This window comes from Ascaphus truei, chromosome 6 (assembly GCF_040206685.1).
Source record: "Ascaphus truei isolate aAscTru1 chromosome 6, aAscTru1.hap1, whole genome shotgun sequence".
NCBI lineage: Eukaryota > Metazoa > Chordata > Amphibia > Anura > Ascaphidae > Ascaphus > Ascaphus truei.
The window spans coordinates 54,809,314-54,828,754 of NC_134488.1; the positions used below are offsets into that span (position 1 = coordinate 54,809,314).

General features: G+C 37.2%; 1 protein-coding gene across 1 annotated transcript in view; it reads left to right on the forward strand.

Annotated features, from left to right (window-relative positions):
• Positions 1 to 12,918, forward strand: part of CCDC15 (coiled-coil domain containing 15) — a 44,508-nt gene extending 31,590 nt beyond the window's left edge. The window contains exons 6-9 of the mRNA XM_075606605.1: positions 1,199 to 1,302; positions 7,024 to 7,200; positions 8,636 to 8,784; positions 9,300 to 12,918. Coding sequence (XP_075462720.1) covers positions 1,199 to 1,302; positions 7,024 to 7,200; positions 8,636 to 8,784; positions 9,300 to 9,421 — 552 coding nt within the window. The 3' untranslated portion in view covers positions 9,422 to 12,918. The remainder of the gene's footprint in view (positions 1 to 1,198; positions 1,303 to 7,023; positions 7,201 to 8,635; positions 8,785 to 9,299) is intronic.
• The last annotated feature ends 6,523 nt before the right edge of the window (positions 12,919 to 19,441 follow it).

Sequence of the window (19,441 nt, forward strand, 5' to 3'; positions counted from 1 at the left end):
CTGACTGAGTTTAACTGGTTGTTGGTAGATTTATTGCTTTCAATCAGTAACAGCGTAGCCTACAATGTGTAGGGTGTAGTTTAATCAATGCAATATTTTATGACGGTGTTTTATTATTGCGTACTACTTTTACTTTGAGCAACAATCAGATTTCCTAACTGGGTCTATGCAACGTATTAACTGTACCATGGTCATATAAGCATTTTCAGATATCTATAATTATATTTTAAAAATTGCTTTTGTATCTTGGTGTTTTTTTTAGGTGTAGTTTGTGTTTGTCAATCTAAACCAGTGGTTTCCAACCTTTTTTGTTAAGTAACCCTAAATTGGATTCTGAGGAAGAGCACATCTCTAACAGCAACTCTGTGATCAGATACATTGTAAATTCTTCTGTATTTGATACAATTTTCAAATGACCAGAAAATTGCAGGGAACCCTTTAGGGATGGCCAGGGAACCTAAGGGTTCCTACTGAACCCTGGTTGAAAAACACCGATCTAAACTGAGAAACATTGTGCAATAGACTGCCCTGTTCTGTTCCAGTGTTTGAACAGATGAGCTGTCCTTTCAATGCTGCAGCATTTTTGAGTGGCATAGGAAAAACAGAAATCACAGTCTATAATTATAATACTTAATAATTAAAAGGTTTTGAGGACACAACACACTTGTTGACAATAAATTAAATAACAAGTTGCTCAATTTGATCACTGTTATTGAGAGTGGAACATAATTATTGTGAAATTAAGTTTGAGTTGACCCAAAAGAGTAATAAATTATGCACTTGGGAAGGTATGTGCAAGAACAATCAGGCTGGTTATTTCCCCATATATCTAGTTACTGTATGTTGGTAACATATCAATGATGTACTATAATCAGAACTAATTGCACTAACATATTGGTTTGGTTGAATTTTCCTAAAGGAAATATAACAGTAGAGTCTGTTTCAATCCGTCCTCTCTGTCTTGAATGTCTGCGAAAGCGATTATAAAGTCTTTTGAATTAGTCTTATTAAAGAGATTAGCCTTTTATCAGTCCTTTTTAAAGAGGTTAAAAGCTGCATGTACCCTGAATATTTTTTTGGTTTTCAGTCTTCTGCAGCAATCAACGTTTTCTTATTGTACGTTTGCTTGAATAATATTGAAATTGTATTGTAACTTTGAAACTAGCTTCTTGTAAAATATGCATATCCTCTCTCTCAGCGGCAAAACCAGTACCTCATGTACAGACGCCTTTTTATGGACATTGAAAGAGGACAAGTAAAAGAAATGAGGAGACAAAAAGAACATGAAAAAAAAATTTCAAAGTAAGTTATATATAACTTATACATGGTACAGTGCCTAAATATATATGTATAGATATCTTTTGAATAAAATGGTCTTTTAGTTTAACATTTTGGCCAAAGTGTTGTGAGCCCTTGAGCCACTACATGGCAGACCACATCGGAAGGGTACCTAACACTAATATAAAGTCTTAATAACCTGTGGCCAAAATGTTTAACTAAAAGACCATTTTATTCAAAAGATATCTATACATATATATTTAGGCACTGTACTGTGTATAAGTTTCATTAGATGTGCACTGAGCTCTGTCTGTGTTTTATGTTCTGTCTCTGGTTTTAAATATATATTGCCATGCTCAGTAGCACTCCTCTGTGACAATTATATGCTTATATATATGTTGTGGTTATTTTGGGGGTTCAATATGAGCTTGTAGGTGTCCTGTATATATCCTGTATGCAAGTTATATATAATTTTTTTTTTTATTATTATTATTTTTTTACTATACTTTTTTAAAATAATATTAACATCTATGGTTACCAATATATTGAGTCACGATGAATCTAAAGAAAACTGTTATATTGGAAAAAATATAAGTCCATTACAAGGTGCCTGCACCTTAAACTGTGTGGCCACACAATAATACAATAGAAAAAATGCAGAGGGTGGCAGCACCCTATGCAAAAAACTCTGTTTCCTTTTTCTTCGATAGTCCTTACACGGATGTCGCTAACAAAATTGTAGTCTTTTGAAGGCAGGTGCTGCATTTCTATTTCAAGGAAACATGCGGGTGATACGTTTGTGGCCACTCGGGCCCTTCGTCAGGTATCACTTAATGAAAACGTCATCACGCTTGGTTGATTCACAGAAGCCTCTGCTTTACATTGATATTACTTCAGGCTAGTCCCGGAATTACTTCCGGGTCATACAGGTGCTGATGTCGTTGGCACTGATTTACATTTTGTGTGGTATAAAGGTTAGTGGCCCCTCTTCCCAGGTTTAAGATAACCCCACTTTTTAAGTAGCAGGTTTTTTGATGTTTCTGTGCAGGACAGGTCAATTAAGGCCATTCTCCCTCCACAGCAGAGGTAAATGTTAATTTTCACAGTGTTAGGACCTGCATACTGGTCATGCCGTGAAATGGCTACAGGCTTATAACGCTTCGGCCAAAGGGTTTAACTAAATGACCCTTATTCATGAGAATACAAACATTGACATATTTAACTATGTATTTTGTCACATTGGATGTAGTATTGGGTATTTTTTCCGTCGTTGGCACTGATTTACATTTTGTGGGGTATAAAAGGCACTATGGATGTCACTGTATTTACTCATGACCTGGCGAAGGGCCGAGTGACTAGAAACATTGTATTACCTGCATGTTTCCTTGAAAGAAATAAAAATGAAACACCTGCTTTGAAAAGACTACAATTTTGTGAGCGCCATCCTTATGACTATCGAAGAAACGGTCAATAATTATTGACAAAATATAGACCCATGTACACTAAGCAGTGATACTCAGTAAGACAACCTATAGCTCATTCAAGGGAATTACTATGGGCCATTTGGAAATATGGTCTAAAGCATCTTATGGTTAACAGTTTTAGGCCCAGATTACATTAACGCCGTTAGGCTACTCAACGTGACGTCAAACTAGGTCAACATCTAGTTATGACTTATCCACTTAAATGTCAACTTATACATGAATAAGAATACCTATGTTATTTTTTTTGTAGTTTAATTTTGTGCTTACATATTTAACATACTTACTAAGAACCAGAGCATATTATTTTGGGTCCCCAAAAACTGCACATCTAATGGAAAAAATAATAATATCCAAATATGTAAAGGGAAATCCCTCTCTGTGCGTCAACAATCGCATAAATCCATAATAGAGTGCAAAAAAAATAATAAGGGGGGGGGGGGGAAATGTGTGCACCCGTTCTCCAAAAAGTCTTATCAGTTTGGCTCTATTAATATATATTTTTAAAAAATGCGCGTATTATATGAGCAATAAATAAGGTGAACTGTTAACATGTATAATGTGCAAAATGAGTATGTACATAGTAACAATTATAAATGTTAATAACAATTGAGTATAATACAACCTTAAATAAAGTGAAAAGTGCAAAACATGAATGGGAATCAAACCAAGTGTGCAGTGTCCTGAAATGTCCTTGTGTACTGGAAAGTCCCAAATAATGGTAAAAGGTGAAAAAGAATCTTGATTGCAGTGATCGTTCCTCAGCTTTAGACAGGGTCCACATCCAGATGGTATCTATAAAACAGAGAGAAAAAGTGTGTATCACTTTGTGTAAATCTGGATAAAATGTCATGGATACAAAAATTAAAGACTCGAGATAGGCACACTCACAAGTGAAGCAGGTATTTGCACATTTAGAGATACAATCTCACAGTGAAAGATTGGTCAGAAGGTACAGTGTTCTCTGCAAAGAGCAACAGACACCACTCGCGCCCCTACGGCTGTGGATGGAAAGTCCTGTTTATAGCTGCACTGGTCCCGGTGTATTGTAGCTGGAAGGTAGCTGCTTGTAGCGTGCAGAGCAGCTGGGATCTCCGCCAAACTTCCAGGAGTAATGTGGAAGGAGGTAGTAGGGCCAGATTTGGGATGAAATATGAGTAGCTCTGTTTTTGACATGTTAACTTTAAGTCGGCAGAGGGCCATCCAGGATGATATAGCAGAGAGACATTCAGAAACTTTGGTCTGTACAGCAGGTGTAAGGTCAGGGGTTGAAAAGTAAATTTGTGTGTCGTCAGCAAAGAGGTGATATTTGAATCCAGGAGCTGTGACTAGGTCACCTAGAGAGTATGTAAAGAGAATAGAGGAGAGGTGCCAGAACAGCCATTGGGTACCCCACAGAGACATTGATAGAGGAGGTGTTGGCAAAAGAGAAACTGAAAGTATGATGGGAGAGGTAAAAGATGATCCAGGATAGAGCTTTGTTGCGAATACCAAGACAATGGAGAATGTGAAGGAGAAGAGGGTGGTCCACAATATCAAATGCTGCAGAGAGGTCCAGTAATGTACAGAGTGTAATGACCTCTGTCTTTCGCATGCATGGAGGTCATTAGTTATTTTAGTGAGGGCTGTTTAAGTGGAGTGAGCAGTGCTGAAGCCAGATTGTAGAATGTCTAGGAGAGAATAGGTGTTCACAAAATGGAGCAAGCGAGAGAATACAAGACGTTCAAGGAGTTTAGAGGCAGGAGGGAGACGGGACGATAGTTAGAAAGACAGGTAGGGTCAAGCTTGCTGTTTTTGAGTAATATGGCTTACATGTTTGTAGGAGGAGGGAAAGGTACCAGAGTAGAGAGGAGGAGTTAAAAATGTGTGAGCGTAGGGATTATAGTAGGAGTAAGAGGTTTTAGGAGATAGGCGGTAATGGGGTCAAGAGGGCTGGTGGTAGAGGGAAAAGAGGATATCGGCAATGATGCATCCTCTGTGACAGCGGAAAAAGAGACAAGGAAGGTAGGGGGAGAGATAGGAAGAGGTGTAGGATGGGAAGAGGAAACAGAGGGGATATCCTGACGTATGGATTCCACCTTTTCTTTGAAATAGTCAGAAAAGTCCTGAGGTGAGATGGAGGAAGAACAGGCAGCCAAGGGTGGTTTGAGTACGGAGTCAAAGACAGAAGAGTCGACGTGGGTTAAATTTTGTCTATATATGGTCCCTGCTATTTTAATTTTATAATAACAATAAATTGGTTTTAATAATACAGCTAAACCCCGTTATAACGCGGTCCTTGGGGTCCACAACCCCAAGACCGCGTTACAACCGGGGTCGCGTTAAAATTTCACCGGCATCAGCTCTCGAGCCTCCTCATTACAGATTTCATTCTCCTCCATTTTGCCGCCTTACCAGTGCTCTCCTCTTCCTGCTGTCCACGTGCTCATATCTCTCTGCTCTGCTCATCTCTCTGCCCGTCGCGTGCCATGGTTTTTTTTTTTTTTTCAAACATTCAATTCAATGCTTTATTGACTCTATACACACAATTAAACATTAATACATTTTGTACAAAACACATGCAGGGATTGAACTCGGGACCTTCTGATACCAATGCCTTGCCTCTTACCTATACACATAACCTATAAATATATTTATCCTCTACAACACATTGCCACAGGGTACATGTCAATGTTAAATCTTAAGTCTACTTCTAGATGTCTATGACGTCACACAGCTTCTGTGGTGTAGAGGTAGAACTCCTAACCAACATATGAAGAGGTCCTGGGTTCAATTCATGTGTGATATAGTATATTATAATTATTAACGAAAAAAGACGGTGTAAAACAGCGCTAAAAAATAATAAAAATGTGTACTTAAATAAATACCAGTGAAAAACAGGCAGCCTGGCAAATACTGACAGTACAGTCAGACAGCAGAACATAGAAAAAAAGAATTACCGGCGCCTAGAAAGTCCATTAAATAAATGTCAATCAAATAGAAATTCAAACCATTCAGTGAAAACTCCCAAAAGTGTCCTTAGGTGAACAGGCAGTGAAGGGGTGGACAGACGGCTCTCACCATACAGCAGTGCAATATGTGGAAAAAAGACAACAAAAGAAATTATGGTGCAGTATGCCAATCAATGTTGACAAAAGGCATTCAAGACTAACAACACACAACAAACATGACACACAAACAAAACAACACAAGCAAGGCTATAGACTTAACACAAAGCTATTTTATGACAACATAAAATGCTGGGTATCCGGAGGGTCCAGGGAATAGCACCAAGGTCCAGAGAGGTAAAAGTGAAACCCTACTTACAGGACAATAGAAGTAAACAGGCAGTAAACTCACATACATGTTTCAACCTTGATGGGTATCATCAGTGTGAGGCTGGTCTTAATGGCAAAGCAGGTTTGAGACTAGACTAGGTAATCACCACTGTCATTAAGGTTATGGTGGGTAAAAAAAAGTGACAAAAACCCTCCACAGTAAAGCATAAAGCAACTGTAAATATTACTGTATGTTCATTTGCATGTCTTAGACAGGTCTGCAACCCTGTCTTTCCCCATTGTCACCCAGCATACAGCGCTTCCACTGCAGCAAGGGATTCTGGGAAATGACATGCAAATGAGCACTCAGTGCCACCTTTTGTCTCAAGCTCGTATTACACAAGCCAATCCTCAAGCCAATGCATGCTGTTTTAAACACAGCTTTTAAACAGAGGCTGGGATGAGATGCAAATGATGATACCCATCAAGGTTGAAACATGTATGTGAGTAGGTCTAATGGCTTTGCATCTCATCCCAGCCTCTGTTTAAAAGCTGTGTTTAAAACAGCATGCATTGGCTTGAGGATTGGCTTGTGTAATACGAGCTTGAGACAAAAGGTGGCACTGAGTGCTCATTTGCATGTCATTTCCCAGAATCCCTTGCTGCAGTGGAAGCGCTGTATGCTGGGTGACAATGGGGAAAGACAGGGTTGCAGACCTGTCTAAGACATGCAAATGAACATACAGTAATATTTACAGTTGCTATATATATATATATATATATATATACATACATACACACACAGATGTAACCTTTTTTTTTTCCAAATCATACACTTTGTTGTAGTTTCAGGTTTGTAAAAAGAAACAAAATTATGTATCCGTGATATTCAAGTTTCATTTTGCTCTACTATCTGGACAGATAGAGGCGATATTTACTCTTACAGTATACTGTATGTAGGTTTAGCTTATGCTACAGAATGTTCCCTTTGGCTTGTATGCTTACAGAATTAAGGGCGAAAAGGAATCCCAACGCCAAATGGAAGAGCAGAGATTGCGTGAAGTAACACGTCAGGAAAAACTATATTCATGTGAGAGAGAGCCGGAGATGTCAATTCATATCCAGGAAGGTGAACACGGGAAAGAGAATATAGAGCGAACGCAGAAAAGCAAAGAATATATTCGGTAAATAATGTTACTGTTCTCACAGCAGGCTTAGTTTATCATCTACGATATGCATTAATTAACAAAACTATGTTCATTTTTATATAATATGTGATTCAGTGATTTTATTGTGACCTGTTTTCAGTGGTCACTCCGTGTCATCCTGTACCTTAATTCTACCCACTAATCTTTACCAGAATGGCATTGCAAAATGACACCAACACTTCATCCCCAATGTCTGCAGTCCGCTAAACTCAATCAACACTTTTCAATTAGCCAAGGTCACGTTTACACCATGTACATGTGTAGTAACCCTGAAATCTGTTATTTACATATCAAAATAAATGTACTGTAGGAAGAATTTGTTCGGATTATACTTGACTGACTTGCCTCTAGCTACTCCAGTCACTTAAAGTTGTTACTCATCCACCAGAAAGAACCTGTATACTTGCCAAAGTCAATTCCTTGCATGGCACTTTTAGTGATGTTTCTACTATCTTTGCATGTACAGTATTGTCACCCACAGCAAGATAGTTTCTTTTTGTTTAAGTTTTTTTTTTTTTTTTTTCCCTTAAAGGAAAATTTGGCAACTTCATTAATCTCCCCTAATATTTACCAGAATGGGAATTGCAAAATAACACCAACACTTAATCCCCAATGTTTGCAGTCTGCTAAATTCAATCACCCCTTGTCATAAATGTACTTCTTAAATAAAATAATATAATATACAGTAATAGAAAATATCTGCAAATATTCTAAGGCTCAAACATGCATTTTATGTAATCATGCACTTTTGTATTACTTGTACCGAGGCAAAATGAAATTCACTCATAGTTTAACCTTTAAATTTCTATAAAACTTTTTATTGTGTTCAAAACAACTTTATTTAAGGTCTCAAAAATTGCTTGGCAGAGCACATTTTTATGGTACAAAATCAGGTCAAGGATCAAGGCTAAATGTAAACATTTATTCAGAAATGTACAGTTTTTTCCCCACACACAAACAACTGAAAATGTAGTTTTAACAGTTAATGCTAAGAGAAAGCTTGGACTAAAACCATATACAGTAGGCCATTCAAACACAAATCTGTTTTTCACAACAGAATTTGACACTTTGTTTTACTTTAATTGTCCTAACATAAATCGATAGTTTGTGTTGTAGTTATCTTTTTCATCCTATATATTTTTTTTTAAGTCTTTTTATTTTTTCTGCGTTTTTGCCGGTGTATTATTTCAATGGCATCAACTGTTACTATGACAAACTCTGTTGTTTATTAATGTGTGTGAATGGCAGCCGCCATTTTAATTTCCCTGGAAGGCAAACTGTCAGTTACCACTATCTTAAGAAAGCAACTTTAAAATGGTAAAAAGAAAGGAAGGCTTCTATTTATTTATTTATTTGTTTATTTTATGGTGAGAATAGGAGACTGCTGCTTGAACTTCTTATTCTGTTTCAGGTATGTAGAGGCTTTAAGGGCCCAGATGAAGGACAAGATAATACTGCACAACATTGAATTACCTCCATTGTGTTGCTGTGGGTCGGATTTCTGGGACGCACATCCTGATACCTGCGCTAACAATTGTGTGTTCTACAAAAACCCAAAAGGTACAGCACTTTATTTCTTAGTTTAAACATCCATTTAGAAACAAATTCCACAATTACCTGCCATAAACTCAAATTTTTGTTATTGTTTTGCCTACTTCATCAACATATTCCTACATCAAGTTTGATGTTCTTTAATCATCAGGATCTTGCTTGTTCTGTCAACCCTGTCATGTCTGAAGATGTGTAAACTAGCAGTATTGATGGTATTTTGTTTACTCCGATGATATAAGTCTATGCATATAACATTTTTCGCCAGTGCCAAAGCATTGGTTGCATGTACTGTATTTGGTGTAGCATGAAATGCAAGCAAATATGGTACAAAAATGCAACATACTGTATACCGGTACTTGAAAAGTAGCTAAAAAGGGTACATGCACAGTAACTACAAGAGGCCCTCTGGGCACCAGGAAGTTTGTGGACTCTTTTTATTTATACAGCACAATGTTTTGTAGTAGTTTTACTGGATTATTTCAATAAAATTAGATGTCGGTAACAAAACAAAAAATGTTTTCCAGCATATACCCGAGCTTTGCAATCCGTCATCTCTTCACGTGACATGTGGGATGGAAATATTATCTCCAGGTTCTCAGCCTGCAACATCACATCCGCAAATACGCGATCATTTAAGAATTCTTAAACATGAAACTACAAGATGAACAGCATTTACAGTTTATGAATGAGACTAAATACTGTATAAATATGGAAGGAAGTATATATATCTTTGTGTGTGTGTGTGTGTGTGTTCGCTCAAAGGAAAACCAAAAATTGTTCATTCAATTTTATAAAAAGGTGTTCTTGCTGGTGTTACAAATAATAAACATCTTGTGGACTTAATCAGGAAGTGAGCCCAGAGATATGTTCACAAATTACACCCAAATAAATGATGATGCATTCATTGTGTAGAGTAAATAAAACAGCCTTGTGCAGTCTTGTGTAATAAACGCCTATTAATTTTAATGTTTTCTAAATGTTTATTTGCAAAGGCTGATCTAATAAGCAGACCATTTAAATCTCACAATTCATTAGATAAAGAGAAAAGTTGTGCGTTTTCATAATGTGAATGCAGTGTCATTTAACCCCTTTAGTTGCTGGCAACCCAGAAATGTAATACTGCTTCCTGCAGCGCTGAACAGTTCTAGTATGCTTTGTACTTTGCCACCATAAATATGAATGTCTTTACCTAATCCTGTACAGTACCTGTTCTGTATTTACACAACTTTCAGACTGTCTGTAATGGACAACGTAAACTTGAGTGCACATCCCCAAGAAGTCTACGTTCTCCATACAGTTTTTGATGGAATTTTGACCAAATTTGTTACTGATTTTTTGCTCCATACTTATAAAGGGAAACGGGCAAGTGGGATAGACTCTGGCAACGGTCACTGAAGAATTGGGTGCTGGGGCTAAATATCATTTTTTGCTCCATAGCCTTGGTGCAACTCAAATTATGGTTATATCCATATATACTGTATATAATTCTCAGCAGTTTGAGTTGTGATGCAATTTTTAACATTCTTAGGATACGTTATTTCCTTGGACCTGCCTTCTAAAACAAAATGAACAAGAAAGGTAGACCGGTATGTGTTATTCCAGAAAAAGTAGAAGTCAAAGACATCAGCAATTAACCTCAATGTACTTCAGTCATCCATTGTGATAATTAAGGCAAATCAGCGATAATTAATTTCTTGCATTTGAAGTGAAAATAAGCATACTGTATCTCTATTTTATTTTATATTTCCATTTGTACAGATTCAACAGTATCGAACAGTGGCTTTCAACCTGTAACATTTTTGGAACCCTTTAAATATGTACTGTAAACCCCAGCCCACCCACATGTACATACAAATACTATTGCTTTGGAAGTGCTAACTACTTTCTATATTATATACAACTAATGTTAAAGAGTAAATTATAAAGCAAAATGTTAAACTTTTTTTTTTTAAATAGCTGGCCGAGAAAACAACCGTACAATCATGGTCGCTAACGGATAGCAGCAATGTCATCCACTTTCTACTTGCAGTCAGACTGATATATGGCAATATAATATGATTGGGTGTGAATCATTATGTTTCTGGGAACCCCATGTAACCTCTCACCGGAACTTCAAGGTTCCACAGAACACAGATTGAAAAGCACTGGTATAGAAATGTATTTAATCATTTGGGTGCCCTTTGGATAAAGCTACTACGTTATGGGGTCTACCACTCCAATGACCCCATGTTGTAGTAGCTATGTCATAAAAAAACCTGCTCATTTTTTCTAGGAGAGATCACGTTTTGCGCTGAACACACCCTGTAACTTAGTGGAACAGAAGAAGAAGGACTTCATTTCAGTTGTTTTGGGATTGTTGCTTTAAGAATGGGAGAAAGTATGACTACTATGGCAAAAGTATTGAAATGAAGAAGTTTTGATATAAATATTTACCGTTGTAATGAAGGATGGGGATTTTTTCCCCCCTTGTGTTCAACCTACAGTACTGTTAACTATACAGTAGGGCCCCGCTTTTCTGCGTTTCGCTTCTCGGCGAACCACCAATATGGCAGTACCGAGAAGGGGGCCGCCATGTCTGCGCATGCGCAGAAGGGGGGCAGCCAAGGTCGCACATGCGCAGGAGGGGTAGGGAAGACGAAAAATCGCCGGTAGATATTGCAAATGTTATGTTCCGCTTTTCGGCGATTTTTCCCTTTCCGGCGGCGGCCTAAAACGGAACCCGCCGTGTGAGTGTGGCCCTACTGTACTCAATGAGTGACTAATGTTTATTATGATCTCAGGGGAAACAAAAATTATGTTCTACTTTTTGGGGGCAAATTTGTATTTATTTTTCCCCTGCTTTTAGGCATTGTGATGTAATTCTGTGTTTAGTGCTTTTAAATTGGTATGCAATGTAGAAGATTAAGAGCGTGTTTAATTAAACTCTGATGGTGACAATCGAGGCATTATCGCACCAACTCCATTGGGTTCAATTGGCACCATTGCTGTTTACTGAATAACCCTCTTAGTGCAATTAAATGTAGCAATCTTCCCTACTTATTTTTAGTAAAAAAACAATCTGAAATACTTGATTGTTTTGCTTTTTGATCACAATGTGTTGGTGTGCTCCTGCGCCATTTAAAATGTAAGCCTCCATATTATTAACCCAGCCACGAATGCTCTAAGCAGCACATATGGAGCTGAAATTAACGCGGTTCACCTCTGGAGACCCAGTGCTTCCAACTTATTAACCCTTTGGGTGCCCCAGGACACAATGACGTAGTGACTGTGACTCGCACTCTAGGGGGCCCCATGATGTGACTATGTCATGGCCAAAGAGGTTTGTTTAATTCCCATGGAGCACTGGGCTCAATGTGCCCCATAGTTCCCGTTCTGTTTCCTGGAAAATGGCCACCGCGGTCAGGGGACCGAACTGCTGGAGTGGCCATGACTCTCTGGTATTGCGACCCCTCCTGCACTCAGAGTTCAAGGAGCAGTTCCGCATAGGGTTTTCCCCCCTTATGTCCGTGCATTGCAGTTTACTGGCACTCTGGGGAAATCACCTCATCTCACTGTGCCTTAGGTGCATCAATTAGATGGAGTGATTAGTAATGAATTGCTTGTATTTTATGTAACATGAAACCACCTAAAAAGCGACATTCAAGCCAAGGATGCCGTTATATTAACCCTGTTAAATCCTACTTGCATATAATAAAAACAGCAATGTAATTCCATTCATAAAATCTTAATTTCCCAATGTAAAATATGTTGAGCTTTTTCTTAAATTTAGGCCCAAGTGCTAAATTATAGAAAGCAGGATGACTTGGATATATAAACTTACCATATATTCAGTGATATAAAAAACAAAATAATAGTGTAGCAATTCAAGAATTATAATGACCAGATCTCGAAGACAGCAATTAAGACCCTGAAAAGTCTCTCTACACCAATATTTCTCAAATAATAAACCACTGGATAATTTCACTATGCCGTATGTTTGTTTGACTGGGGGAAAAAAAAAAGAGTTGAAGGAGTCTATTTTTTACATACATGTTTACATTTTAAATGTTTGACATTGTATTGCTCATGAATGATTTGCATGTTTTCAAGATGTTAGCTTTAATTTGATTGTATTATGTGCAAACAACATTTTTTAATATATTTTTTTAATTAAAAATGTTTATTAAAGTTTTTTTTTTTTTTTTAATAAATTAGTGTTTTTTCTGGATCTTTTCTTGTTTTTTATTTTATTTTTGACTTCCAATTAAAGTAACTTTTTTGTTAATATGTTGTACATGGCACTATGTAAAAAGATATAAGGTTGAATATATTTTTTAAATGTCAACACAATGAATTTATGCTTAATACAGAAATCTCAGAAACATGCTAAAATAAGCAGAATGGCCATCTCGTGCGTATAGAGATACAGCAAATAGATGGAGGTACAGACCTGGCTTGCTCCACTCACGTCTTAAAAACACTGCCAACGTATTGAAACAGCCTATTGAGAATTATTTCAGCTCCGCTTTAAATCTCTTTAGAATCTCATTGTTTGATCTCAGAGTGATTTAAATACGCAGATATCGATTACATTAGTGATAACCTACTGTAGTACATTTGGTTTGAAAAAAGACCATCCAAATATTTTGTTTGTTTTTTTAAAACTGAAATCGATATAAAATGTTTCCTAATTACCAGACTTGGTGAAAGACAATTTATGTAACAGCCCTACCAAGGAGTGTCAAAACACAAATATGTTTTTAATCAAGCTAAAAGAAAAAAAAACGAATGGTGGGTGCTTGGCAGTCTTCTGCCATTAGACTGCTTCTGCCACTAGAAGACTATTCATTAAAATCAGTAATGTTCCAGTGCCAATGTCTTTTTGGCAGAATACTGTTAAGTGAATGTGAATCTACATCATTTTTCATCTTTCTAAGATGAGTGAATTTCAGAATTGGAATGCCTCAATCTTATTCACATTTATCATTAAATGTCCTGCACAAGTCTTAAGCATGTCATTAAATATTTTGTGGACAGTGACAAAAATATACCTGTCACGTGAGGTTGAAAGGTGTGGGCACTGACGAGAGGAAGCAAAGACTATGCTTTCCAAATGTAAGTGTAGCTAGTTTAGGGAATTAAACAACATTTCAACATTTTATTTTGTGTTTAGAGACTGTTTCATAATGCGAATTGGTGTTTTCAGTGGCGTTTATAACTCAATACAGGAGAGTCTGACAATGAATTGCTAAGGAAATGGCTATAAGACTTTTTCTTTAGTGACCGGGTTAAACTAAACAAATGTTTGACTTTTATGCATTGCAACCATGGCACTTCTGAAGAAGTATTTAAACTAGATAAGCAGGGCAAAAGTCATGAATAAAAATGATTACCAAGAGCCAGATACACTAATCTCTGTTAGGCTATTTAACGTAATGCCGTATTCACTAAAGCCAATGATGTCAAGTTTGGTTTACTTGCATCCAGCTGTAGTACAGCGTTAATTCTAACGGACGCTAGAGGAAATGATATTCATATGAGCTGTTCCATTCCAGGACTTGTAAACTGGTGTGCTTACTTGATCTCTTTGTCTTTTTCAGTGGTTGTAGTCGGTGACGTTTAGTAACCAACATTTACGCGATACTTCCATTATTTCTGCAAGCCTTAAAATTATTCTGGGAGTATATTAATTCCCCAGTGAGACTACAGCCATCATAAACATAATGTTTACAAGTTAGCTGGCATCCCCAATATGATTTGAGCTGCAAATTGCACACACATACTGTTAGGTTCGGAAATAATTGGACACTGATACACGTTTTGTTATTTTGGCTGTGTACCAAAATAAATTCAAGTTACAGTTAAATAATGATATGGGCTTAAAGTGCAGTCTATCAGCTTTAATTTGAGGGTATTCACATCCAAATTAGAGAAAGGGTTTAGGAATTACATCTCTTTAATATGTAGCCCCCTCTTTTTCAAGGAACCAAAAGTAATTGGACAATTGACTCAAATGCTGTTTCATGGACAGGTGTGGGCTATTCCTTCGTTATTTCATCATCAATTAAGCAGGTAAAAGGTCTGGAGTTGATTCCAGGTGTGGCATTCGCATTTGGAAGCTGTTGCTGTGAACCCACAACATGCGCTCAAAAGAGCTCTCAATGCAAGTGAAACAGGGCATCCTTAGGCTGCAAACAAAAAAGAAAATCCATCAGAGATAGCAGGAACATTAGGAGTGGTCAAATCAACAGTTTGGTACATTCTGAGAAAAAAAAAGAACGCTCTGGTGAGCTCTACAACACAAAAAGGCCTGGACGTCCATGGAAGACAACAGTGGTGCATGATCGTAGGATCCTTTCCATGGTAAAGAAAAACCCCTTCACAACATCCAGCCAAGTGAAGAACACTCCAGGAGGTAGGTAGGCATATCATTATCCAAGTCTACCATAAAGAGAAGACTTCACGGGAGCAAATACAGAGGGTTCACCACAAACTATTCATAAGCCTCAAGAATAGAAAGCCCAGATTAGACTTTGCCAAATAATATCTAAAAAAAAAACCAGCATTCTTTGGACAGAAGAAACTATGATCAACCTGTACCAGAATGATGGGGGAAAAAAGTATAGAGAAGGCTTGGAAGGGCTCATGATCCGAAGCATACCACATCATCTGTAAAACACATGGCACTGGGTCACTAGTGTTTATTGATGATGTGACTGAAGACAAAAGCAGCTTGATGAATTCTGAAGTGTATAGAGATACACTACACTGCTCAGATTCAGCCCAATTCAGCAAAGTTGATTGGACGGCACTTCACTTTACAGATGGACAATGACCCAAAACATATTGCGAAAGCAACCCAGGAGTTTTTTAAGGCAAAGAAGTGGAATATTCTGCAATGGCCGAGTCAATCACCAGATCTCAACCCGATCGAGCATGCATTTCACTTGCTGAAGACAAAACTTAAGGCAGAAAGACCCACGAACAAACAACAACTGAAGACAGTTGCAGTAAAGGCCTGGCAAAACATCACAAAGGACGAAACCCAGCGATTGGTGATGTCCATGAGTTCCAGACTTCAAGCAGTTCCAGACTTCAAGCAGTCATTGCCTGCAAAGGATTCTCAACAAAGTATTAAAAATGAACATTTTATTTATGTTTGTGTTAATTTGTCCAATTACATTTGAGCCCCTGAAATAAGGGGACTGTGTATGAAAAAGGTTGCAATTCCTAAACGTTTCATACGATATTTTTGTTCACCAATCCTAAGAAAAGACATTATGGAACTAGAGAGAGTGCAGAGAAGAGCCACCAAATTAATAAAGGGGGTGGACAATCTAATTTATGAGGAGAGGCTAGCTAAATTAGATTTATTTACATTAGAAAAGAGGCGTCTAAGAGGGGATATGATAACTATATACAAATATATTCGGGGACAATACATGGAGCTTTCAAAAGAACTATTCATCCCACGGGCAGTACAAAGGACTCGGGCCATCCCTTAAGGTTGGCGGAAAGGAAATTTCACCAGCAACAAAGGAAAGGGTTCTTTACAGTACGGGCAGTTAAAATGTGGAATTCATTACCCATGGAGACTGTGATGGCAGATACAATAGATATGTTCAAAAAAAGGTTGGACATCTTTTTAGATGGGAAAGGTATACAGGGATATACCAAATAAGTATACATGGGAAGGATGTTGATCCAGGGATTAATCCGATTGCCAATTCTTGGAGTCAGGAAGGAATTCATTTGTCCCCTTAATGGGGTTTTTTGTTTGCCTTCCTCTGGATCAATAAGCAAGTATAGATATGGGATCAAGTATCTGTTGTCTAAATTTAGCATAGGTTGAACTTGATGGACCTACGTCTTTTTTCAACCTCATCTACTATGTAACTATGTAACCCCTTGAATTAAAGCTGAAAGTCTGCACTTCTATTGCATGTCGGTTGTTTCATTTCAAATCCATTGTGGTGGCGTACAGAGCCCAAATTATGAAAATTGTGTCGTGTCCAATTATTTCCGGACCTAACTGTAGCTCCTGTGCTACACAAAGTGAGGGAGCAAGAATTCTGGAACTGGAATAATGTTCCATTCCCTAAATTATTCAATGCATTATCTATTTGGGCTTGTTTGTCCTTATTTGTGTTTGTATTTAACTTTGTTTTTGCAATTATCAAATCTCTGTACCCTCGTTGTATCGTCCTGCGGAATATGTGGGTGCTTTACAGATAAATTATTATTATTATTTCCGAGTGTGGTAGCTGTCTTTCACGTCTCCAACTTGGTGACCCATATTCTGCATCAAACTTCAGTTGTAACTGTGGAAATATGGCGATTGTTGACTGTTGGGTGAGTTCACAGACATGTAAGAATGGAATGTATTGAATAATTTGAAATTGTATTTCCTTTCCAGGTGCTGCAGTATATTTTTTCCAGAACTTGGCTTCACACCCCTTGTCAAGCAATTCCTTACTAGCCACTTGTAAGCAGGGTAAGGGGCTTAGTTAGTATAGTGGTAGATAAATATTAACTAATGAATAGACCTTAATTTCCAGCTAGCCATAGGTTGTCATGACTATCTGGCCACTTGGGTACTATAGTATAAATATATATAAAAAAGTTGTTAAATGTTTAGGTAAAATATTTGCACCTAATGAAGGTTGGTTTAGGTAATCTATGTATATAATTTACATTAAATATATAGACAAAAGTTTAGTAAGTAGCATCAAAATAAGTAACTTGCCATCATTAACAATTTTTTATGCTAATTTTTATGTTCTTCCAATAAATTCAATATGCATTTATTTATGCGATAATACATTGGTAAAATAACTCACTGCTAATAATGCATATTTATTTCCATATTAGCGTTTAGTGAATCTAGGCCACAGTGGGCTATGGGTAAAGAACAAACTTAATTGACAAACACTCCCCCATTCAGAGGCCCCCAAGAAATGCAATTTGTAATTAATTTCCAGAGAAACAACAGACAAATCTTTGCTATTAGCAGGGTTAGATTCATTTAAGGGAGGCAATTAGATTGATTGCAAAGGGTTGTTTTTTGGCTGGCTGCATGGGACTGTACTTTTAATGTGACAACATTTTGACTGCCATCGTCTAGAATGAATTAACCATTGGCTCACATATGCTGTCTCAGGACAAAACGATTAGAATGTCTTTAGTTGAACAGTTTGTCTGTTGAAGTCATACAACACATGATGTTTAACAATATTATAATACTGTATAATTATATATATATATAATAAATCTATCTGAAAATTAGACAATGTAAGTGTTATTTGGAGATCTATAACTAATTTGGAAAGTTAGCAAAGAAGAATCTCTCATTGGGTGAAAGCAGTTCCTGTCTCCAAAGAATTTATCATCTAAATTGTGGGAGCTTACAATGTAAGTAAACATAAATAGTTTTTTGTTTGATCAATCAAATCCAGTATTTGCATCACTTTTGTAGCTGGGAGACGTTTCATCTCTGCACAGATTGAAATAAATGGAATAGAAGAAGTCAAACACTGTCTACCTGGGCTGGCAAATAGCAATGGATGGAAACCTTTGGAATTAAATCAATAGGAGAATGAAATGATGTGGAGGCCTTCTGGAAGAAAAAGGACAGTCTTTCAAGGGAATCTTCCACTGTGCCTCAAGAGGAAAGATTTCAACCAATGTATTCTGCCTGTGCTCACGTACTGTATGAATATAAAGTCCTAAAGATGAAGATAATTCAGAAGCTTCAGACAACTGGAAAGGGTATTACTTGAAGAGCGGGAAAAAGACTGAATGGGTCCGAAAACAAACAAAATTCAGTGATATCACAATGGTAAAAAAACGTGGTGGCAGTGGGCTGGACATATCGCAAGAAGAAATGTCATTGTTGGACAAAGATGTTACTTGACTGGATTCCAAGGCATATGAAAAGACCAAGATGATGACCGAAAGCAAGATGGGATGATGAAATCAGAAAATGTGTTGGAGCAACGTGGAGAAGAGAGGCTTGCAACCCCAATACCTGAAAAATCATTGGGGAGGCCTTTATCCAGTATATTTTTTTTAAGGTTACTTATTGATTCAAAAATAATAATAATAATTAGGTTGCCACAGCGGGTTTAAGTGGTGGTTGTTTGATTATATGTTATGGTTTTTTTTATTATCCTGTACAGCAGGGAGGCAAGGGATGGTTATTGTTATTTTTATATTTTTAATAATAAATGCCTTCATCACAATAATTCAAATTGTCTTGTCTCTTTATTACTAAAGTTATGGGTTTAGGTAATAGCAGCAAATGTGTCCTGGGCAGGACATGAGAGAACAGCCATATTATGGAGTACAGCTTCAGTGTGTGGGTAAAATACATAATTCTCGTAAACCTTGTCAGATAATACAAGGTCCTAGATTTCACAAACACTGCTGGATACATGTATAATTTCCACAGATACTGCCGTGTCCATGTGCAATTCATTCAAATTCTCAAATAAAAAGGAAGAGGTAGGGTTGTAGGGGCCTATTCACTAAACTTCTATAAAATCAGTGCATTGGTGAGCGACTTTCCGTTATTTAACCGCACTATAAAACGTGTTTTCAATCGGTATTCTCCAAGAAAAAAACACCATTTTTTTTAAAGTGTTGTCAAAAATGCAAGATCATGCTACTTTTTTTTTTTTAATTGTCA